Source organism: Anser cygnoides, chromosome 32 (genome assembly GCF_040182565.1).
Source record: "Anser cygnoides isolate HZ-2024a breed goose chromosome 32, Taihu_goose_T2T_genome, whole genome shotgun sequence".
Taxonomy (NCBI): domain Eukaryota; kingdom Metazoa; phylum Chordata; class Aves; order Anseriformes; family Anatidae; genus Anser; species Anser cygnoides.
Window position 1 is genome coordinate 2,934,786 of NC_089904.1, and position 20,255 is coordinate 2,955,040.

The following is a 20,255-nucleotide window of genomic DNA, read 5'->3' on the forward strand; positions in this document are numbered from 1 at the left end:
CTCAAAGCCCTAACGAGTTCAGTCCAAATAATAAAGGCGCCCTTCAGAAAAAGCTACAGCCGGCCGCAAGAGCAAACGGCTCTACTTCTGGGCTCTGTTTGCCCTGGCCTACAAGAAAAAGGGGTTTTATCGCCCTGTTACTTGGGGAGCACTCCCAGGACAGGAGGCGTGCCAGAGGAGAGCGGGGCCGGGGAGCCGGCGGCAGCAGACGAGCAGCCTGAGGTGCTCCGAGGCTGCAGCCGGGCTGGAGGCGCAGCAGGCGGGAGCGCTCGCCTCGCCCGGGGAAGCCCTTGCGCCTTACGGCTGGCTTGCAAAAAAACAACAAAAAAAAGAGGCAAACAAGATTTCTTTGGCTACGCAAAAGGCCAGAGAAATATGCTAGGAGAAGAGATGGGGGGGGGGGTGTTGTTTTCAGGGACCTTATTTATTTGGCGCAAGCCTTTTCGTGAGAGACCGCCGCCATTCACGCAGCCGGCTCGGCCTCGCAAGTAGAGTTTGTCGTTAGCAGCACAATTTGAGGCAAAATTCAGCTCTGTAGAAAGGATTCAGCCTGCCGCAGGCACGGCTTGCCCGGACCACAGCACGCTGCCCAAGCCACAGAGTAGCTCAGAAGTGTCGGAAGTGCAAGCGTCGCTCCAATGAGCCTTAAATCCCCTTAAAAGCTTAAGGGAAATATTTAACATTTTATTATTACACAAGGGCCCAAAAATGCGTTTGGTGTTTTAGAGGTTAGAGAAACAGATATTATTGGAGTGGAAACATTTACTTTAGCCGAAAGCACAGTGAGGAGCGTAATAAACATTTGCATCAAAACATAAATGTTTAGAGAAGGCGGATCAGGAACACCACTCCTAACGGTGTCAGCACCAAAGAACTTTTTACTCGACTGAGAAAAGAAAAACGTGTTAGCGCCCGCCTCCAAACCCCTTTCCCCATTCCGACACCTTGAGGAACATCCAAAAGGGAGACTTGGACGGACAGCTTCTGAGAGGGCTCCCCGCTATCGAAAGGCCATGCCGGATCAGAGAAAGGCTCCCCCTGCCCCAACACCCTGCCTGAAGCTGATCCTAAAAGGTCACAACCAAGGCGGGGAGGTGCCGCAGCTGACGACGTCCTGAACTTTGAGCTGAGCTCACGTTTGCGTTCACTCAACCCCGACGGGCTCCCTCCTGGGATTCGTCTCCCTGCTTTACGAAACCACCGCCGTTTCTTACAACCGCAGCGGCCAGCGTTACTGCCCACAGGTCTGAATCGCGCGCTAGAGGGGAGAACAATTCCCCTTTTATCTTCAAAAAGCGTCCAGAACGTGATTTTGCTGAAAACTATCCAATCCATGCTCAATCAAAAAAAAAAAAGTGGTTTTCCTGTGAATAGGTTCCATGGAATTTGGAAAAAAAAAAGGGACAAGAGTGCGATTTCAGCAGGTCTGCTTAATTGGCGCTGTAAGCGGCCACGGGCAGCCCCGAGCCACAGGGGACGCGGCTCCTCCGGCAACACGCCCAGCTCACACCAGGTACCACGCTTCTCCTCGTTACTCCTCCAGCTGAGGTCCTAATCCTCCGCTTGCGCCATCACCCTGGTTGCTGTGGAAATGGCCGTGTCCCAAACAGAAGATTAGGGCTCTAAAGTCGTGGGGAACAGCAGGGAGACAAGAATCGTGTTTTCGTACCCGTTTCTCATGGAGCGTAAGTGAAAAATAAGGGGGTTGGGGATTAGAGAACCAGAATCAGAGTCTCGAAACTCGAAGTTTCGCAAAGCTTCCCCAGAGGAATCAGCAGCTTCTGAGCGTTTTTGTTTGAAATAAGCCCAGCAAATCTAAGCGACAAAGCTACGGGAGATAAGGATGGGGCGATCTGTTAGCTCATACCAGTGCCTCCCAAACTGATTGGGGAGCTTTGAAGCTTCGCATGCCTGAAGCAATCGGGCCCGCAGCGAGCCCCAAGGGACGGGGCTGTGCCACAGCCTGGGGAACCCCGCTGCGGGGTTTCGTGCTCCCAACAGCAGGAAGGGAAGTACAATTTATACACTAGGGCAGTTTGAGGCTTTACAATCCAAAGCAGGGGACGCTACGGGGCTAAGTCCACCTTTGCCTGCAGGGGAGGGACACGTCGGGAGCGACTCGGCCTGTCCCTAAGCTGGAAATATCGAGGCAGGGTCAGCGGTGGCTGGTGGCAGACAAACGGCAGCCCCCAGCAAGGAAAGAGGCGTTCCCGGACAACTGAGAGAGGCATTCCATAATATCCCATCAAAACGGGACGTGCCGTGGGGGTCACCACCCCGCTAGGTCGGTCCGCAGCCGGCGACCGGTCGTTAATATAAAATCAAGCCCAAAAAAAGCAGGTTTACAAGGGAAACACTGACGCAGCCCCGGCCAGGTACAAAAGAGCCTCCGAACGAAGCGAACAAGGAAGCCGACGCCTCAGCAAAGAGGACAGAGCAGCGGAAGGAACCTTACCTCCATCTGCGAGATTTCTGAGGTTATTTTCACTACTTTCTTTTCTGTATTCCTAGAGGCGTGGGGAAAGAAAGAAAGAAATCGGTCAGAAGAGCTCCCGCTGGCTTCCTCTCGTGCCTCAGCAGGAGAGGGGTCGGGGTTCTCCTCCCAGCCGCCCACCACCACCCCCGGGTTAGCTGAGGGTCCACTCCCAAACCGCCCGAGGCCGCAAGCCGGCACCCCTTGTAGGGGCAGGCTGAGAGCCCAGGTACGGGGCTGAAGCACGAAGCCCACGAAACCTCCGCACCCAGGGTGCCCGAGGGAACGCAGAGCGGTGAAGGCGCAGCCGCCGGTTCTCCTCCCAGCCAAAGGAGCGCCTGGGGCACTCCTGAGCTCCTTCAGCAACGATGGGAAACAAGCCCCGAAAGAGCAAAAGACACGAGAGCCACCCTCAACGCCCTCACCCGCCCCCCACGCAGGCTTGGAGAAGATCGAACTCTGTTTGAGGGGAGAGGAGCGCCCCGCGATCGCGGGGGGGGCTGCAGAAGCTTCTCGAAACCCGGGAGGATGTCACAACAAGAGGCTGCAAACCCGCACGCCCGGGAACAACCTCCCGCACGTCTTAAGGCTCTTAACAGCAACGCTCGGCTCTTGTTAGAAGCCCAAAGCCTCGACTGCCTGCCCTGAGGAGCTTTATTCCTTTACGGCCCTCGAACACAAAGGGCCGTTCTGTTCTAGTTCATGGGACAGCCGCAGGCAGCTCTCCCCAGGTCAGCGCCCGCAGCCCGGCCCGGGCTCCGTTTCAAACGCACGCACACTTCCGAACAATGTGCAGCTGACAACAGCGGGACCGGCAAAAAGCCCGAACGAAAATATAATGGAGGGGGCGTGCTCCGAGGTTTATGCTCCGAAAACAGAGCTCGGGCTCGAGGCGGGGTGTGGGGGGGAAACAAAAGAGCAAGAGACAAAGTTCGGAAGTTCCCAGGCTAAATGAAACATCCTCCTCCTCCTCCAAACAACTCCCATAAAACAGCGGGTCGCAGCCAGCCTCATTAAGGCCTCCCATTTAGGAAAAACGCGCTGCTTTTGTTCCAGAGTCCCGGACAGGTTTCTCATTTTATGCCCTGAAAGGTAGTAATGGTTTAATAACGCTGTCACAGGAAGCAATTCAGCCGGGGCCGGCCGGCCGCGCTCCCGGCGCAGCGCTGCGGGCGCAGGACGCCCCCTCCTGCCCACACAGCACCGCGCGGTCCCGGGGCCCAGCACCCGAAGCCAGCCCCTCAGGTGCGCCCAGCGCCGCGGAATGCCACGGCGCTGAGGCTCCTTGCTCGCAGGGACGCCCAAAGGCACGCGAGCTCCGAGCTGGTTTCAGCCCGAGCTCCCAACCCGGGCCGTGCCGAGCTCGAGCCACCACCCGCGGCCTCGGAAGCGACCCCGGGAGCGGTTTTTCCTCCCCCGAGCTGCCCTCGCTGCGGGGGCTGCGACCCCTCCGGCCTCCGTGGGGGTCTCGGGAGCCTCGCAAAGAGCCCGCGAGCGTTTGGAGGAGGCGGAGCGCGCCCCCCCCGTGCGCCCCTCGCATTCCCCGCAGGTTTGCTTTGGCCCACGCAGAGAGGATAGTTACACGTCGGGCGATTTTACGGGAGGCTCTTCGACTTTGACGGGCGGCTCCGGCGGCTTCTGCTCTTCTTCCTGCGAGGGAAGAGAGTCGAGAAGAGGTCAGGAGGAGCCCAACAGCTGGGCAGGAGCACAGCACCCCGCAGGGAAGGCTGCCAGGGCTCTGAACTCTCTGGCTCGACAGGGACGTGCCTGTATTTCAGCCCGCACGCACCCGAGGGGTTCTGTAACGTGTGTCAGAGCAGCCGGGGAGACTCCGCGTCACCGGAGACGAGCGCTCAGCTCCCGAGCGTGAGCGGCGGCTGTCAGCCCGCACACGGACTTTCTTTTAATACCCCAAAGCCAACCTCTTACCACAAAGCCCAGGCTTCGCAAGGCTCAGGAAATAATTCAAAAGTCGGCCAGCGGAGCCAGCAAACACCGAAACTACACAGTTCCCGTTGTCTCGTGCCGCTCTAGGAAGGCTTCATTGGCCTTCTCCCACCAAACGCGTTTTGGAACGCTGGGGGGAAGCTCCCGTGTGCTTCCCACGTCCCTGCGGGGCCGCGTGCTTGAACATCCCCTCCTCAGCTTTAAGGCTCCCTCCCACCCGCGACCCAGCCCTCCGCCCGCTTTTACAACGCCAGCCGGGCGATCGGCTCTCCCCTTTTCTTTGCCAGAAGCACTGCACCCCCTGACCGACGTTTGCTGTTTGGTTACTGACAAAAACGCAGCACGGCTCCTGCTGAACCCAGGCAGAACTCCCCTTTTCTGAAGCAGCAGCCACGTACAGAGCCTACCCGCTCTTCCAAGACCCAGGCTTTCACGCACCCTGCACGTTAACGCAGCGACACTGAGCCTTTGCCATCAGACCCAGTGGGTTTCGACCCCCCGGGGAGTTGCAGCAGTGCTTTAAAACGGTGCCGGGCAGCGCCCGTTGCGAGGCGGCCTCCAGTGCTGCCCCCTCGCCCCACCGACCTCCCAGCTGGGCTCGGCACAGCGAAACCCAACACGGCCACCCAGAGGCCGCGCGCCGCCAGGCCAGCCCCCAACATTTACCTCTATTTCCTCTCCCAGAACGTCTTCCTCGTTCGCTTCTTCTTCAGCTAAAGAAGAAAAAAGGAACAGATCGATTGATAACGGGGATTACTGGAGTGATACCTGGCTTCTCTGAGAAGCCCGCTACGAATACCTGACTCCCAAAACAAGGAGGGGAGAGGCAGAGCCACAGCGATGTGCCCAAACGAGGCCTCCTCCCGCACAAACAAAGGCCGAAGCCCGGGAGCTCTCTCACCACCGGGAGCTCTCTCACTGCCGCCAACCCCGAGCAGCAGCCGCAGCCTGGGGGGGGGCTCTGGGAAGGAGCCCCCCATGCCCGTCCGCGGGGTGAGGGGGGGCACGGGCGTACCGTGCTCCTCCAGGTAGGCCTGCAGCCGGTTGATGAGATCCTGCTTGTTCCCCTTCGCCTCCAGGCCGCGGGCCAGGCACTCCTGCTTCAGCTCCGCCAGCTGCAATGGAGGAAGCTCCGATTAACAGGTGAGATTAACGGGGGGGTGGGGGGGGGACGCGAGGCGACGGAAAATAACGAAAAAGGGGGAAAACGGCGCACAAACGAGGCAGGTTTTTATCAGCCCGCGGGGCCGCTCCGCACGCTGACCCCCCCCCCCCCCAACCCCCTTCCCCCGCCTTTGCTCCGGGCGCCCCCGTTACCCCCGTTGCTCCCCGGGGCCTGCGGGCGCGGAACGGCCCGGACGGCCTCAGGGCTGCGGGGCGCGACCCCAAACAGCCCGGGGGGGGGGGCACCGGGAAGCGGCACCGGGAGGCGGCGGCTCCCCACAAAGCCCCGGGGGCGGCGGGCAGGCGGGCGGCTCCATGTGCATGCGAGCGCGGCCCAGGCCGGGAACCGGGTCCCAGCGGGCACCCCCCAGGCCCCAGCGGGCACCCCCCGGGCTCCCAACCGGGGGCCCCCGCAGGGCCCGGCGGCGGGAGGCGCTGCCCCGGGCCCGGTCACGGCCCAGCGGCGGCGGCGGGAGCCTGGGCTCATCGGCCCCGGGCCCCCTGAGTGCTGGCGGGGGGCAGAGGCCCGGCAGCGGCCCCGTGGAGGCGGCGCGGGCCCCGCCGGTGCCCGCCGGTACCTTCAGCTTGTGGAGCTCCACGGGCTCCGCCGCCATCTTGTCGCCCCCTCAGGCCGCCGCCGCTGCTGCCGCCGGCCCCGCCCCCCGCCGGCAGCCCGCTACCCAATCACGACCGCGCTTCCTGGACCGGCGATTTCAAACTGCCGCCCAACACCGGCCGCGCCGATTGGACGGCTCCCCGCGGCGCCTCCCGCCTGCCGTTGGCTCTCCGGCGCGAGGGGGCGGGGACGGGGATTCTGAGGGACGGGCAGCGCGACCAATAGGAGCGGAGAAACGGCGGGGAGCGGCCAATGGGGGCGGAGGGTCGGGGTCGCGGAACTTCCTGGAGACGAGGCCGGGCGGGGGCCTGGCAACGGGGCCTGGGGCCCTGCGGAGCCGCCGGGTGCGGGGGGGGTCGGGACCGGGGGGCACCGTGGGGAGCAGGGGGGGGCGGGGGGAGGGGGAGGGACCGGGGCTGTGGGGGCCGGGCCAGGGGGCAGCGGAGGGAGCGGGGCCGGGGGAACCGTGGAGGCCGGGCCCGGGGGGACCGGAGGGGGTCCGGGAGGGGGGCCCGGGGGGTACCGGGGCTGTGGGGGCCGGGAACAGGGGCACCGGAGGGAGCGGGGCCAGGGGAACCGGGGACCGGGGACACCGGGGCTGGGGGACCGGGGACACCGGGGCTGGGGGGACCGGGGCTGGGGGGACCGGGGCTGGGGGACCGGGGCCGGGGCCGGGGGACCGGGACCGGGGCCGGGCCCCGCGGGGGTTTGCGATCGTTCCCCAGCCCCACCGACCCCCGGCACCCGCCTCGGGCCAGCGCCGCCGTCACCCTTAGGGCCGTTCCCGAGCCCCGGGGGGAGGAACCGGGAGCAGGAACCGGGAGCCGCCCGACGGCAGGCCCCAAACGGCGGGGATTTGGGGAAATGGCCCCAAAGGGCCGCTGAGAGCCCCGTGCCCGCGGCAGGATGAACGTCGGCGTGGCGCACAGCGAGCTGAACCCCAACACGCGCGTGGCGAGCGGCCGCGGCTGCTGGCTGGCCTACGGGATGGCGGTGGGCGCGCTCCACGTCGTCCTGCTCAGCGTCCCCGTCCTCAGCGTCCCCGCCGTCTGGACGCTCACCAACGTCCTGCACAACCTGGTGAGTCCCGGCACCACGCCGCCCTACCGGGGCCGCACCGGCGCCGCCCGCGGTTCTGCGCCCCCGGAGCTACGGAAGGCGGCGGCTTCTGCGGGCACCGAAAAAAGGAGCGCACGTAAAAGGGGAACCTGGGGTGCCGTGCCCAGTTCTGGGCTCCCCGGTACGAAAAAGACGGGGAGCGCCTGGAAAGAGGCCAGCGGAGGGCACAAAGATGAGACGGGGCCTGGGGCAGCTCCCCTGGGAGGAGAGGCTGAGGGACCTGGGGCTGGTCAGCCTGGAGAAAAGAAGACTGAGGGGGGATCTCATCGATGTTCGTAAATACCTGAAGTGCGGGAGACGGAGGGGTTTGGCCAACCTCTTTTCAGAGGTCTGTGGGGACAGGACAAGGGGCAACGGCCACAAAATGGAGCCCAGGAAGTTCTGCACGAACATGAGAAAGAAATTCCTCCCTGTGAGGGTGACGGAGCGCTGGGACAGGCTGCCCAGGGAGGTCGTGGGGGCTCCTTCTCTGGGGATACTCAAGGCCCGTCTGGAGGCCTGCCTGGGCAGCCTGCTGTAGGGAACCTGCTTTGGCAGGGGGGTTGGTCCCGATGACCTCTCGAGGTCCCTTCCGACCCCTACAATTCTGTGCCTGAGGGCAAAGCCTCCAGAGCCGGTTTCTCGCTGGGGCTGGCGCTGTGGGGAGGCTGTCAGTGACAAAGGGGCGTTAGCTTAGGAAGCGGCCGCGACATCGCACAAAGCGCGTCTCTGCTCCCCGGCGCTGCCCCGCGCGGAGCTCTCGGCTCTCCCCGCCTCTCCCGGAGTCCCGTGCGCGGTGCCAGGTTCCCTTCCCGCGTCCCACTGGGGTTGGGGCCGCGTTACCCCCGCGGTGCTCGCCCAGAGCGGGACGCCGGCGCTCAGCCTGCTTGGCCCCACGTCCAGGAGCTCCCGCAGCCTCGGAACAGACTGAGCCGGGCTTGGCTGATGTTCTCCCCCCCCCTCGCCACCCGCAGGTGATGTACTTGCTGCTGCACGCGGTGAAGGGGACCCCGTTCGAAACCCCCGACCAGGGCAAGGATCGCCTCCTCACGCACTGGGAGCAGATCGATGACGGGATGCAGTGCACCTCCTCGCGCAAGTTCCTCAGCATCTCCCCGGTGGTGCTGTGAGTGCCGCGCCGCGCTGAACAGGGCAGAGAGGAGCGAGGCTGGGAGGGGGGTCAGGGGGGGCTTCCAGGGCTGCTGCTGGCACAGCTCAGCGCGTTCAGGCTCCGCACGGACGGGTCCTAGGGGTGGGAAAGGTTTTCCCAGCCCGGAGGCGCCGGGGTTTTATACAGCGAGCCCCCCCCCCCCAAAAAAATCCCCGCCCTGCCCCTGGGGAAGCAGGGCAGCGCGGAATAACCCGCGGCCTCCCTCTCTCCCCCCCCTCCCCAGTTACCTCCTCACCAGCTTCTACACCAAGTACGACCCCGCGCACTTCGTGATCAACACGGCCTCCCTGCTCAGCGTCCTCCTGCCCAAGCTGCCCCAGTTCCACGGCGTGCGGCTCTTCGGCATCAACAAGTACTGAGCCCCGCGCCCCCCCCCGGCACGGCGCGGCGGAGCCGGGGCAGCGTCCGCGCCGCCAGCCGGAGCGAGCTCTGCGGGGAAGCACCCACGAGGGGAGAACTGTCGACCGGTGGGAAGGGCAACCACCCCGAGCCGCCTCCGTCGCCGCGTTTTTGTACGATCCCACCGTCGCAAAGGCCGGGCAGAGCAGAGCGGTGCCCTCACGGCACGGCCCCCAGCCAGGAGAGCGCGAGCGGCCGCCCCCGGGAGCGCCTGGAAGCAGCCCACGGCCTCCCCAGCCCCGCGGACAGGAGGCGCGCTCCTAAACCGTGCTTCAGTCTGAGAAGAGCGGGAAGAGAAGGACGCTACCGCTAAACCCCTCACCCTTCAGCTCCTCACGCCCGGGAGCACAGAGGCTGGCAGGGCGCAGGCAGGGCTTTTTTACACGCCCTCGTGTAAAAAGAAATACAAATAAAATCGTGTAAAAAGAAATACAAATTAAAAAAACCCGCTCCTAGCCCTCAGCGTTAGAGGAGCGTCCCTCAAACGGTGCAAAGCTGAGGCTGGCGAAGCAAAACCATCGCGGCTGAACACGTGCGGGGAGCCTGCATTCGCTGTGTTAACGGAAAGGGGACGCGCGGGGTCATCGATAGGCGCCAACAGGCAAAAAGAAACCGGTTTAAACGCGGCACGGAACGTGCCAGAAGCTGCCTGGCCCCCCCAGCCACGGAGCTGCTCTGGCCGGAGAGGGGGGGGCTCGCCCGCGCCCCGCCGCTGCCCCGCAAGCGTTTTGGGCTGCGTGTGGAGGAAGAGGCAGCAGCCCCCCGCCGCGGGCACCGGGGCTCCTACAACACCCCCTGAAGAGACCTGGGGGGGGGGTGAGTCCAGCGCGGCCCCTGCTGCGCCACCCCCGGGGGTTCTGCGGTGTCGCTGCCTCCAGCGCAGTTCCCCCTGCTCACCTCAGCCCCGTCAGCCCCCAGGCTCCCCGCTTGACTTTTAAATACACAGATTACTTTAAAAAAAAAAAAAAAATAGATTTTTTTTTATTTCAAAGAGCCCTTGTAGTGCCCCACAGAGCACGACCTCCCCCGGCCAGGGAGCGCCCCCCCCAGCACCCGCGGCGCGCTCAGCGCTGGAAGGGGCGCCGCACCTTCTTCCGCCTCTTGTGCTTGGCATCGCCCTTGGGAGCGCCCCCCTCGGTCCTCGGCGGGGCCCCAGCTGCAGCCGCGGTCCCCGGGGGGGGCCCCGCGGGCGGGGGGGGCTGCGGGAAGCCCCCGGGCATCGGTCCTGAGGTCCCCTGGAACACGCGGGCGAAGAAGTCCTGCAGGTCGGCGGCGGGGCTGGGGCTGCCCTTGGAGGCGCTCCTGCCGGCAGGAAGGCGGCGGCTGGGTGGGCGCCTGGGGGTCCCGACAGACCCCAGCCCCCCCCCCGGCCCCCCCGGCAGCAGCCAGGCCCTGGCCTTGCTCCCTGCTGCCGCCGGTCCCCATCCCGGTCCCGGTCCCGCCGCGCCAGCACCGACCTCTGCCGCCCGCCCGCGCCGGCGCTCCGCGCCCCGAAGGAGATGTGGTAGGGGACGCGGTGGGTGTCGGGGCAGATCCCCACGCGCTGGCAGCCGGCCCACTCTGCGGGGAGACACGCGGCGTCGCTGGGGGCTGGCCGCGACCCCCGCAGGGCCGGGGGCCGCGGCGGCACCCACCGGTGATGTCGTAGACCTTGCCGTCCATCACGGCGAAGTACGTGATCTTCAGCCCCAGCAGGCTGGACTCGGCCCAGAAGTCGCCCTCCTCGGCGGGGTGCAGCTGCCCGCACTCGGCGCAGTAGCGGGCGCTGAGCGGGTCGCGGTCCAGCTCGAACCTCCTGCGGGGCCGGCGCCGCGTCAGCCCCCCCCCTGAGCCCGCGGCCCCAACGCCACGACCACGAGCCGGGCGGGAGCCTGGCGACCTACTTGTGCTTGCCCTGGCACTTGCTGCACATCATGGTGTTCATGGCCTCCTTCAGGTCGTCCTGCAGCCTGCTCAGGAACTCGTTCACGGACCGGCTCAGCTCGCTCTCCGCCATCCGCTTCCTGCGGCCGCCGCGGGGGGAAGAGAGACGGGGTCAGAGCCCGGCGGCGCGCGGCTGCACGGGACCCCCGCGGGGGGCACGGGGCCGCGGACCCGGTGCTCTCCCCGCTCCCGGCCCCTCGCAGAAGGACCCGGCGGGGCTCCAGGGGGTGAGGGCACCCCACGCCCCGCAGGGCCACCCCACGCAGCCCCCCCCCCCCAGCCCACTCACATCTCGTACTCCTTCCTCCTCTCGGGGTTGCTGACGATGTCCCAAGCCGCCCGCAGCACCTTGAAGGCCTCCTCCGCTCGCGGGTGCTCGTTCTTGTCCGGGTGGACCTGAGAGGCGCGGGGGAGCTCAGCGCCGCATCCCGGCGGGGCCCGCAGCTCGCCGCCAGCCCCGGCCCCGGCCCACGCACCAGCACGGCCAGCCGGCGATACGCCTTCTTCAGCTCGGCGTCCGACGCCGTCGCCTCCACGCCCAGCGCCTGGAAGGGGTTCAGCTCCTCCTCGGGCACGTCGGCCATGGCCAGCAAGCGGGCCACCTCCTCCCCGGAGCTGGCGGCCGGAGCCCCTCCGTCGAGGCCCGGCGCCGCGTCCCCCGGCCCGCAGCCTGTCCGTAGCTCCCCGGGGGGAGCTCGCCGCCTCCGCAGCCATTCCCGGAGGCGCTGGCAAGTCCCCGCCGCCCCGAGCAGCCCCCACGTCCTGCGGAGGCCGGCGGCGTCGAGGAACGCCGCCAGCCGGGTCCGGCCCAGCCCGGCCACGCCGGCGGCCAAGGCGCGCCAGCAGAGCCGCAGGCAGCCCAGCAGCAGCACGAGGAGCAGCAGCAGCAGCGCGCACAGCGTCCACAGCAGCCGCCGCGCCGCCTCCGCCCCGGCCCGCAGCCCCCGGGCCGCCCGCAGCCACCCGCTGCGAGCCCGCTGGCCCACGAGCCGGCCCCAGCCGCGCACGGTGCCCGGCGCCGAGCCCAGCTCCCCGGCGCCCAGGCGGCAGCAGGAGCAGAGCAGGCGGCCGCCGGCCTCCGCGCACAGCCTCCGCGCCTGGCCCAGCGCCGCCTCCAGCAGCGCCTTCAGCCGGGCCAGCTCCTCCGCGCGGGCCCCGCGGCTCCTCTTCCTCGCCGGGCGCTGCCGCCGGCCGCCCTCCTCCTTCTCCTTTGGGGCCGAGCGCGGCCGCTGGCGCCGCCGGGGTCTCCGGGCCCCCTTCCCCGCGGCCCCCGGGTCCTCGCCGGCTGCGTCCTCCTCGCCCTCCTCGGCCTCGCGGGGAGGCGGCGGCGGCCCGGGCTCGGTGGCGGCGCAGCGGGGGCAGGCGAGGCCGCAGGATCCGTCCCGCCGCTCGGCCCGGCACCGGCAGGAGGCCCCGGGGCCGGCGGCGGAGCCGTCTCCGTCCCCGTCGTCGTTGCCGTCGTCTTCGGCGGCGGCCGCCGGTCGCGGGCCGCAGCTCCCGTTCCAGGCGGCGCTGCCCGGGGGGGCCCGGCCGCCGCCTCCTCCTCCTCCTCCTCCTCCTCCTCCCCCGGCCGCCGGCGGCTCCCGGCTCCCGCCGCCCCCCTCGGGCTCGGCCGCTGCCCCGCGGCCCGGCGGGGGCTGAGCCATGGCGGCGGCACCGGGAGCTAGGTCACCGCCATCGCCGCCGCCCCTGCAACCGGGAGCGGAGTCAGCGCCGCCGGGGGGGGGCGGAGAAGGTACCGGGGGGGGTAACGGGGCCGGGGGAGGGGTAACGGGGGGAAACCGGCGGGTACCGGGATGGGGGGGGCGGTACCGGGGGTACCGGAGGGGGCCGGGGGGAGGGAACCGGGGCTGAGAGCGGCCTCGGGAGGCAGGCCCGGGGCGGCCCCCGCCGCGCTCACCGAGCGGTGCCGGTGCCGGCGGGGGGGGGGTCTCCGCCTCCTCCCGCCCCCCCCCGGGTCCCTCGCGCGCCTCACTTCCGCCTTCCGCCCGCCCGCCGCCGCCGCCACGCTCGCTTCCGGGGGCGTGGCCCGACCCGGCCGCGTCACCTGCCCGCGGCCCCGCCCCCTTTTGGCGAAGCCCCGCCCCCTTAACCCCTTCGGCGCCGGGCGCGGAGCCGCCGTCCCGCGCTGACCCCGGGGCGCGTCCCGCAGCCGGGCGGCGCCGTCCCGGGGCGCGGGGCCGGGCTGGGACCGGGACGGGGACCGGGGCCGGGCTGCCCCACGCGTGTCCGTGCCCCAAACGTGTCCGTGTCCCCCTTGCGTGCCCCTGCCCCATGACGGACACCGGCCCCACGGTGGGCTCCGCCCCCCCCCCACGCGTGTCCCTATTCCCACGCGTGTCCGTGCTCCCACGCGTGTCCGTGCCCCTCGTGCGCTGCTGCCCCCGACGAGTGCCCCTGCCCCCCACGCGTGTCCCTGCCCTGTCCCCCACGCGTGTCCGCGCTCCACGCGTGTCACCGCCCCACGCGTGTCCGTGTCCCGCGCGTGTCCCCGGCGCCCCCCCCGGGCCGGACTCCCCGCCCCGCTCCCGTCCCGGCCCCTCCGCGGCTCCCCCCGCCCCGCTCCCGCCCCCCGCCGCCCCCAGCCCCGGCCCCGGCCCCGCTCCCGGTCCCGCCCCGCACCGCCCCCGGCCCCGGTCCCGGTCCCGGCCGTGTCTGGGCGCCGCGGCCGGGCCGGGTCCCACCGCCCCCGGAGCGGGTGAGTCCCGGGACGGGGCCCCCGCGCCCCCCGCCCCGAGCCGTGGCCCCGCCGCAGCTCCCAGATGTGCGGGGCAGGGGGGGGGGGACCGGGGGGGCTCCCCCCGCGCGCGTTTCCGTCGCTCCGGACCCGGGGAGGGGGCGGCGCGGGGGGGGGGGGGGGTCCCGGCGCCCCCCCCCCCCCCCAGCGTGGCCGCCCCCGTCCGCCCCCAGGCCCGGCGGGGATGGAGCCCGGAGCCCCCGCGGTGCCGCGCTGCCGCCTGGAGCCGCGGCCGCCCCTCGAGCCCGGCCCCGCCGCGCTCTGCGCCCTGGGCTGCCTCCTCGGCCTCGTCTGCGGCGGCTTCGGTGAGCGGGGGGCGCGGGGGGGGCACGGCCGGGGGGGGGGCTCGAGCGGGGAGCACCGCGGGACTGGGACGGGGGGGGGCACGGGCAGAGCCCGGGGCTGCCACGGGACGTGGCCGGGGGGCACGGACAGAAGGGGGGCACCGGGGGGGGGGCACGGGGAGCATCGGGGGGGGGGTAACGGCCAAGGGGGTGCTGCTGGGGGACGAAGCGCAGGGGACGTTGTGGGGCGCAGTCGGGGGGGCGCAGCCCAGGGGACACGGCGAGGGACGTGGCGGGGGGCATGGCAAGACGGGGACGTCAGCGGGGACACCGCGGGATGTGGCTGGGGGGGGTCACGGCAAGATGGGGACGTCAGCGGGGACGCGGCTGGGGGGCACGGCAAGACGGGACATCACGGGGGACACCGTGGGACATGGTGGGGGGCACGGCAAGACAGGGACATCACCGGGGATGCGACCGGGGGGCACAGCAAAATGGGACGTCACTGGGGACGCGGCCAGGGGCGCGCGGCCAGAGGGGGGTGGCAGCGCGGGCAGAGCTCCCCGCTGAGCCCCCCCCTCGCCCCCGGCAGGCTACCGCTGCTTCAAGGCCATCATGTTCCTCTCGGGGCTGCTGTTCGGCTCCGCCGTCATCTTCGTGCTGTGCTACAAGGAGCGGGTCCTGGAGACGCAGCTGAGCCTGGAGGTGAGCGCGGGCATCGCGCTGGGCATCGGCGCGCTCTGCGGGCTGGTGACGGCGCTGGTGCGCAGCGTCGGGCTCTTCACCACGGGGCTGCTGCTGGGGCTGCTGCTGGCCACGGCCGCGCTGGTGGCCACGGCGCCGCTGCTGCAGCCGCAGAGCCCCTGGGTGCCGGCGGGCAGCCTGCTGGGGCTGGCGCTGCTCTGCGCCCTCCTGGCCCTGCACTGGCAGAAGCCGCTGACCGTGCTGGCCACGGCCGTGTTCGGCGCGGCCGTCGTGGCGGTCTGCGCCGACTACTTGGTGGAGGCGCTGGCCCTGGTGCTCTACGTCTACGACCGGCTGCGGCTGGCGCCGCCGGCGCCGCTGTGCTGGTACAGCTGGGCCGTGCTGGGCGCCTGGCCCGCGCTCAGCGTCCTCGGCGTCCTGCTGCAGTGGAAGCTGACGGCCGACGGCTTCTCCCACGGCGACGGTGAGGGGGCCCCGGGGGGGCTGTGCCGGGGAGCGTGATGGGGTTGGGTGGGGGAATGGGAATGGAAATGAGGATGGGGTGGGATGGAAAGGGGGATAGGGATGGAAATACACGTGGGAACGGGGATAGGGTTGGAAACGGGGATGGAGTTGGGATGGGATGGGGACTGGGATGGAAATGGGGATGGGAACGGGGATAGGGATGGAAACGGGGTTGGGGATGGGGTTGGGATGGAAATGGGCACGGGAATGCGCAGGGGAAGGGGGATAGGGACGGAAAGGGGCAGGGGAATGGGGATAGGGATGGAAACGGGGACGGTATGGGATGGAAATGGGCACAGGAATGGGCAGGGAAAGGGGGATAGGGATGAAAATGGGGATGGAGTTGGGATGGGATGGGGACTGGGATGGAAATGGGGATGGGAACGGGGATAGGGATGGAAACGGGGTTGGGGATGGGGTTGGGATGGAAATGGGCACGGGAATGCGCAGGGGAAGGGGGATAGGGACGGAAAGGGGCAGGGGAATGGGGATAGGGATGGAAACGGGGACGGTATGGGATGGAAATGGGCACAGGAATGGGCAGGGAAAGGGGGATAGGGATGAAAATGGGGATGGAGTTGGGATGGGATGGGGACTGGGATGGAAATGGGGATGGGAACGGGGATAGGGATGGAAACGGGGTTGGGGATGGGGTTGGGATGGGAACGGGGATGGAAATGGGCACGGGAATGGGCAGGGGAAGGGGGATAGAGATGGAAATGGGGATGGGGTTGGGATGGAATGGGATAGGGATGGAAATGGGCATGGGAATGAGGATAGGGATGGAAACAGGGACGGGGTTGGGATGGGAATGGGCAGGGGAAGGGGGAAAGGGATGGAAGTGGGGATGGGGTTGGGACGGAATGGGATAGGGATGGAGATGGGAGCAGGCACTACGCTGGGATGATCCCAGCCAGCAGGGTGGGATGGCGATGGGAAAAGTGAGGAGAAAGGGGGCACCGCGGCCATGGCGGCGGCGGGGGAGACGGAGATCGCACCGGGGCTGAGGCCGGCAACGGGGAAGGGGACGGCGACGGCACGGGGACAGCGACGGGAGTGGCAACGGGGAAGCCGCCAGGGTGGGGACAGAGGCGGCCACGGCCACAGGGACGCTGAGGGTGCCGGCGGGGGCCGGGGCTGAGCCCCCTCCCCGCTCAGTGAGCCTCAGCCGGCGCCAGAAGCGGCTGCAGCTGCTGCGCATCCGGCAGAAGGAGGCCAAGCGCCGGCAGAGCCCGGCCCCCTCCGAGGGCACCTACCGCCGCAAACCTGCCCCCGTCAAGCGCTACGCGGGCGACGTGCTGGCCCCGGTGAGCGCGCACCCACCGGGGGGGCTAGGGGGGTGGTGGGTGCCCTGACCCCCCCCACCCCTGACACCCCCGTGTCGCTGCGTCCCCCCCCGATCCCCCCCCAGAGCTACATCCGGAGCCTGCGGGACCGGCAGCTGGAGAGCGCGACCCCCCCGGGCCCCGCCGGGCCCCCCGATGACGACTGTGGCTCCACTGTGCCCCTCACCGCCCCCCCGCCGCGCGGCCCCCCCTGAGCGGCGCCGGGGCCCCCACCGTCCGTGCCTTGGGGCGCTGCCCCCCCCCCTCGCTGTGCCTGCCCCGTAACCAGCCCCGTTCCCTGCCCCCACGGTGGGGCAGCCCCGACCCCCCCCCGTGCCCCCCCTGCAGTGCCTGCCTGGCCCCAGCGCCAGACGAGACCTCGTCCAAATAAAGGCCCTCGTTTATTTTTGCAGGACCTACCCAAACACTGTGCACACACCCGCCCCCCCCCCCAGGACGCCCCCCTTGAACAGGAAGATCTGGGGGTGGGGGGGGCAGCAAAAAGCAGCATTGAAACGGGGGGTGCGCAGGGCTCTGGACAAACCCCGTGGTACGGCTGCACCTTGTCGCCTTCCGGGGGGGGGGTCACGGACGGCAGGGACCCCCCCACAGCCCCACCTTTGAAAAACTGGGGGGGGGTGCGCAGTGTGAGCACCCCCCCGGGGCTCCCCCTCTGCCCAGCGCTCGTCCCGGCGGCTCCGTGCACGCTGACGCCCGCCCTGCCACGGCCCCCCCGGCGCCCCCCAGCCCCCACATCCCCGTCCTGATGCTCCAGGAGCCCCCAGCACCGCCGACCCTAAACCACCCAGCCCCCAGCCCCCCCTCCCCAGACCCCCCCACACCCTCCCCAGCCCCAGAACTGACCGTGGCGAACTGGCACCACCCCAGCATCGCACCCCCCCCCCCGCAAAGCCCCTCTCAGGAACGCGCCCGAACACAGCCCCGTTCCCTGGGTGGTGGTGGGGGGGGGAACCCCCTGGAACCCCCGTTCCCTGGGGGGGGGCACAGCCCGGGGTCGGGAGGGCACCGTCCCCATGCCGCTGCCCCTTCCCAGGGGGGGCCAGGGCCACGGGACGCCTCTCAACACGTCCCGGGGTGGGGGGGGCAGCGGGCTCCGTGCGCGGCGCTGCTGGCGCTGTCCTTGTCCCCGAGGAGCGGCCGGAGGCGAGCACGGGGGGGCCGCCGCCAGCTCCGGCCCCGCTGCCAGCATCACCCGGGGAAATAGGGCACGGGGGGGCCAGCCGAGGGGGCCGGGCGCCCCCGCTGCGACACCGCCTCGCAGGACACAAAGGCGGCTCTGTCCCGCCGCGAGGCCCCGACGATGACGCCGGGGCTGCGCGGGGGAAGATGAGGATGAGGAGGATGAGGATGAGGAAGAGCCCCCCTGCTCCCCCCACCCCCCCCGCCGTGAGGGGCTGTGAGCAGGGAAAGGCAGAGCCCGCTCCCCGGCGCCGCGTCACTGCTGCGATTTTATTATTGCGTGGCGTTTAAAAACAGAGGGGGAGGCGGCAACACAGCACGCGAGGGGCTGGGGGGGGAGGAAAGGAAGAGCCACGGCCCCCGCCCCGCCCGCAGCACCGGCCCTGCCCGCCCCCCCCCCCCGGTAAAATTAAAAAAAAGGAGAGGGGTATCTGGCAGTCGCCGGATTTCTGACACCGATAGCTGGGAAATTAAAACAAAAACAAACAAAAAAAAACAACAAAAAAACTGTTCTGAAGGAAAAAAAAAAACAAACACCGGAACAAAACAAACCCCGCGCCCGAGGGCCTGGCGCTCGGCCCTCGTGCGCCCCGTGCCCGCCGCGCGCCCCCCGGCCGGCCCCGCGCCCCCCCCCCCGCCCGCCCGCCCCTTACAAGTCCAGCTCCAGGTCCCGCAGCTCCTCCTCCAGCGCTTTCCGCCGGCCCAGCTTCTCCAGCTGCTCTTTGGTCGGCTGCTTGATCTCGCCGGAGTCGAGCCGCTGCTGCAGCTCCTCCACCTGCCGCAGCTTCTTCCGCAGGTTCTTGATCTTCTTGGCTTTCTCCGAGGCCGCCGCTTCGCCGTCGGCGGGGCCCTGGGCGCCGCAGGCCGGCTGCGGCGCGGCCGCTCGCGCGTCCCCCCCCCCGAGGGAGACCTTCTCCAGCGCCTGGATCAGTTCGTCCGTCTCCCGCTCCCCTTTCTCCTGCTGCTGCTTCCTCTTCTCCTTGCGTTTCAAGTTCCTTTTGGCCGCCTTGGACAGTCCCGTCTCCCCGCCCTCCGCCTTGCCGGGCTGCTTGCCGGGCGGCGCGGCGGCCTCCAGGCTCAGCCCCGGGGGCAGCTCGGGTTTGCTCTTGAAGAACTTCACGTACTTGTTCTCGTACCTGCGCGGAAGGAGAAGCGCTGACGGCGCCGCCGCCGCCGCCCCGCAAACCTCGGCGCCTCCAGCCCACCGCCGCCCCGTTCCTGCGCTCCGCCACCGCGCCGCCGCCGCCGCCCCCGGCTCCTCGGGGGCCTCCTCGCGGCGCAGCCGGCCCCGCGGGCGGCCGGATACGTACCGTCAGCGCGCGACTTACGGGCTAAGGGGGGGGTCAGAATTGCTCGGGCACCTGGAAAGAGACCGAGACCCCGAGACGTAACCCGGCTGGGGCGCGCCGGGTGGGGGTGCTGGGGGCTCCTGGCTTCGCCGCGCTCTCCGGGGGCGGGGGTCAGGGCACGGTATGGCACCTCCGCACGGGGACCCCCACCCCGGGACCCCCACCACCACCCCCCGGTACCCCCCCGCCGTGCCCCACTTACACCGGGACCTCCTCCTGCGGCACGTAGCCCTCCTTCACCCGCCGCTGCTTCCGCCAGGTGCCGTCGGGGCGCTGCGTGGAGGCGATGTACTTCCCTGCGGGGGGACAGCACCGTCGGCTGGGGGCCCGGGAGCCCCCCGGGAGCCCCCCGGGACCCCCCCGTGCTCCAGGAGCCCCCCGGTCCCCCAGCCCCCAGCCCGGGAGACCCCCGGGCCCCCCACTCCCTGGCCCCGGGAGGCCCCTGGTTCCCCAGCCCCCGGGGCGGGAGCCCCCCGTTCCCCACCCCCCGGCCCCGGGAGCCCCTCGGGCACCCCCCGTGCCCCGGGAACCCCCCGGGCCCCCAGCCCCAAGAGCCCCCCGGGCCCCCCATCCCGTGTCGGGAACCCACCGGGACCCTCCCCTACCCCGCCAGCCCCCCGTCCCTCCCCCCCATCCCAGTAGCCCACCGTGGGCCCCCTCCGGTGCCCCCCCGGTGCCGATGCCGCACTAGGGGCACCCGTGCAGCCGGTACCGGGCCGGGGGGAAGGGCAGGGCCCAGCCCCGCGGGGCCGGGGGAGGGCGGCGGGGCCGGCAGCGGGCCCCCGGGTGCGGTGCGGCGGGGAGCAGCGGGCCCCCCCGCGCCGGGCCGGGCCGGGCCGGGCCGCACTCACCGGTCTCGTCAGTCACATAGGGAGTCGCCATCTTGCGAGCGCGACACACTTCCGGCCCCCGGGCCCCGCCCCCCGGAAGTGGCCGCGGCGGCGGCGGCGGCGGCGGGGGGGAAGGGAGGGGGAGGGGAGGGCGGGCGGCGCCGCCGCCATTTTGTTTTTAAAGGCGCCGCGCCCCGCTCGGGGGAGGCCCACGGGGGGGGCCCCCGGGGGGGGCCGGGCCCCGCCCCGCCGTGACGGGGGGAGGCGAGGGGGGGGAGGGGAACCGGGCCCGGCCCCCCCCACCCCCCCGTGCCCGCAGGCCCCTGAGGTTCGCCCGGCAGCGCCCCAAAACCGCCACCGCCGCCCGCGATTTCAACCCGCGATAACGGCGGCGGGGCTGGGGGCGGGGAGCGGTACCGGGGGGGCGGCGCGGAGGGATGGGGGGGCCGTGCCCGTTGCCCCCCCCCCCGCCCCGGGGCAGGCAGGATGCGACGCCGCCCGCCCCCGCGGTGCCGCGGGGATTTCCCCGG

The 20,255-nt window shown here is 70.0% G+C and overlaps 5 protein-coding genes across 8 annotated transcripts in view; 2 read left to right on the plus strand and 3 right to left on the minus strand.

Moving 5' to 3' along the window:
* The window catches only part of SARNP (SAP domain containing ribonucleoprotein), a 27,966-nt gene extending 21,644 nt beyond the window's left edge, over nt 1-6,322 (minus strand). Inside the window, exons 1-5 of one of the 2 annotated variants that reach the window (XM_066985552.1) lie at nt 6,163-6,322; nt 5,436-5,535; nt 5,087-5,133; nt 4,056-4,123; nt 2,456-2,507 (exon numbers count right to left, since the gene is read on the minus strand). In XM_066985552.1, coding sequence (XP_066841653.1) covers nt 2,456-2,507; nt 4,056-4,123; nt 5,087-5,133; nt 5,436-5,535; nt 6,163-6,198 — 303 coding nt within the window. In that variant the 5' untranslated portion in view covers nt 6,199-6,322. The remainder of the gene's footprint in view (nt 1-2,455; nt 2,508-4,055; nt 4,124-5,086; nt 5,134-5,435; nt 5,536-6,162) is intronic. The other variant, XM_066985551.1, reaches the window with a different exon arrangement.
* Nucleotides 6,323-6,397: 75 nt separating this feature from the next.
* On the plus strand, nt 6,398-9,668 carry ORMDL2 (ORMDL sphingolipid biosynthesis regulator 2). The gene is made up of 4 exons (XM_066985554.1): nt 6,398-6,544; nt 7,106-7,280; nt 8,273-8,424; nt 8,693-9,668. The coding sequence occupies exons 1-4, from the start codon at nt 6,453-6,455 to the stop codon at nt 8,826-8,828; spliced, it is 555 nt and encodes a 184-aa protein (XP_066841655.1). The 5' UTR covers nt 6,398-6,452; the 3' UTR covers nt 8,829-9,668.
* A 137-nt stretch (nt 9,669-9,805) lies between these two features.
* DNAJC14 (DnaJ heat shock protein family (Hsp40) member C14) lies at nt 9,806-12,842 on the minus strand. 2 transcript variants are annotated; one of them, XM_066985495.1, is made up of 6 exons: nt 12,692-12,842; nt 11,268-12,480; nt 11,081-11,187; nt 10,752-10,871; nt 10,503-10,663; nt 9,806-10,170 (listed from the first exon to the last, which is right to left on the minus strand). In XM_066985495.1, exons 2-6 carry the CDS (start codon nt 12,435-12,437, stop codon nt 9,821-9,823), a joined length of 1,908 nt encoding a protein of 635 aa, XP_066841596.1. In that variant the 5' UTR covers nt 12,438-12,480; nt 12,692-12,842; the 3' UTR covers nt 9,806-9,820. The 2 variants fall into 2 exon arrangements, with proteins under 2 accessions (XP_066841596.1, XP_047911571.2); XM_048055614.2 differs by lacking the exon at nt 12,692-12,842 and adding an exon at nt 10,326-10,428 and having other exon boundaries at nt 9,834-10,170.
* A 522-nt stretch (nt 12,843-13,364) lies between these two features.
* On the plus strand, nt 13,365-16,758 carry LOC136788015 (transmembrane protein 198-like). 2 transcript variants are annotated; one of them, XM_066985537.1, is made up of 5 exons: nt 13,365-13,489; nt 13,702-13,833; nt 14,405-14,980; nt 16,180-16,328; nt 16,433-16,758. In XM_066985537.1, the coding sequence occupies exons 2-5, from the start codon at nt 13,713-13,715 to the stop codon at nt 16,559-16,561; spliced, it is 975 nt and encodes a 324-aa protein (XP_066841638.1). In that variant the 5' UTR covers nt 13,365-13,489; nt 13,702-13,712; the 3' UTR covers nt 16,562-16,758. The 2 variants fall into 2 exon arrangements, with proteins under 2 accessions (XP_066841638.1, XP_066841639.1); XM_066985538.1 differs by having other exon boundaries at nt 16,230-16,328.
* Nucleotides 16,759-17,796: 1,038 nt separating this feature from the next.
* On the minus strand, nt 17,797-19,900 carry PYM1 (PYM homolog 1, exon junction complex associated factor). Its single transcript, XM_066985553.1, has 3 exons — nt 19,747-19,900; nt 19,098-19,191; nt 17,797-18,682 (listed from the first exon to the last, which is right to left on the minus strand). The coding sequence occupies exons 1-3, from the start codon at nt 19,775-19,777 to the stop codon at nt 18,196-18,198; spliced, it is 612 nt and encodes a 203-aa protein (XP_066841654.1). The 5' UTR covers nt 19,778-19,900; the 3' UTR covers nt 17,797-18,195.
* Between the last annotated feature and the right edge of the window lie 355 nt (nt 19,901-20,255).

What these genes read in the sequence shown, in the direction of transcription:
- ORMDL2 (XM_066985554.1), top strand. Translation starts at nt 6,453, where the DNA reads ATGGGGGCGGAGGGTCGGGGTCGCGGAACTTCCTGGAGACGAGGCCGG. An exon ending in GGGCCCTGCGGAGCCGCCGG is followed by an intron (nt 6,545 to 7,105) that starts GTGCGGGGGGGG and finishes TGCCCGCGGCAG; the next exon opens with GATGAACGTCGGCGTGGCGC. An exon ending in CCAACGTCCTGCACAACCTG is followed by an intron (nt 7,281 to 8,272) that starts GTGAGTCCCGGC and finishes CGCCACCCGCAG; the next exon opens with GTGATGTACTTGCTGCTGCA.
- DNAJC14 (XM_066985495.1), bottom strand. Translation starts at nt 12,437, where the DNA reads ATGGCTCAGCCCCCGCCGGGCCGCGGGGCAGCGGCCGAGCCCGAGGGG. An exon ending in ATCGCCGGCTGGCCGTGCTG is followed by an intron (nt 11,188 to 11,267) that starts GTGCGTGGGCCG and finishes CGCGCCTCTCAG; the next exon opens with GTCCACCCGGACAAGAACGA. An exon ending in AGGAGGAAGGAGTACGAGAT is followed by an intron (nt 10,872 to 11,080) that starts GTGAGTGGGCTG and finishes CGGCGGCCGCAG; the next exon opens with GAAGCGGATGGCGGAGAGCG.
- LOC136788015 (XM_066985537.1), top strand. Translation starts at nt 13,713, where the DNA reads ATGGAGCCCGGAGCCCCCGCGGTGCCGCGCTGCCGCCTGGAGCCGCGG. An exon ending in CGGCTTCTCCCACGGCGACG is followed by an intron (nt 14,981 to 16,179) that starts GTGAGGGGGCCC and finishes CTCCCCGCTCAG; the next exon opens with TGAGCCTCAGCCGGCGCCAG. An exon ending in CGGGCGACGTGCTGGCCCCG is followed by an intron (nt 16,329 to 16,432) that starts GTGAGCGCGCAC and finishes ATCCCCCCCCAG; the next exon opens with AGCTACATCCGGAGCCTGCG.
- PYM1 (XM_066985553.1), bottom strand. Translation starts at nt 19,777, where the DNA reads ATGGCGACTCCCTATGTGACTGACGAGACCG. An exon ending in CTATGTGACTGACGAGACCG is followed by an intron (nt 19,192 to 19,746) that starts GTGAGTGCGGCC and finishes GTCCCCCCGCAG; the next exon opens with GGAAGTACATCGCCTCCACG. An exon ending in CCGCAGGAGGAGGTCCCGGT is followed by an intron (nt 18,683 to 19,097) that starts GTAAGTGGGGCA and finishes CCTTCCGCGCAG; the next exon opens with GTACGAGAACAAGTACGTGA.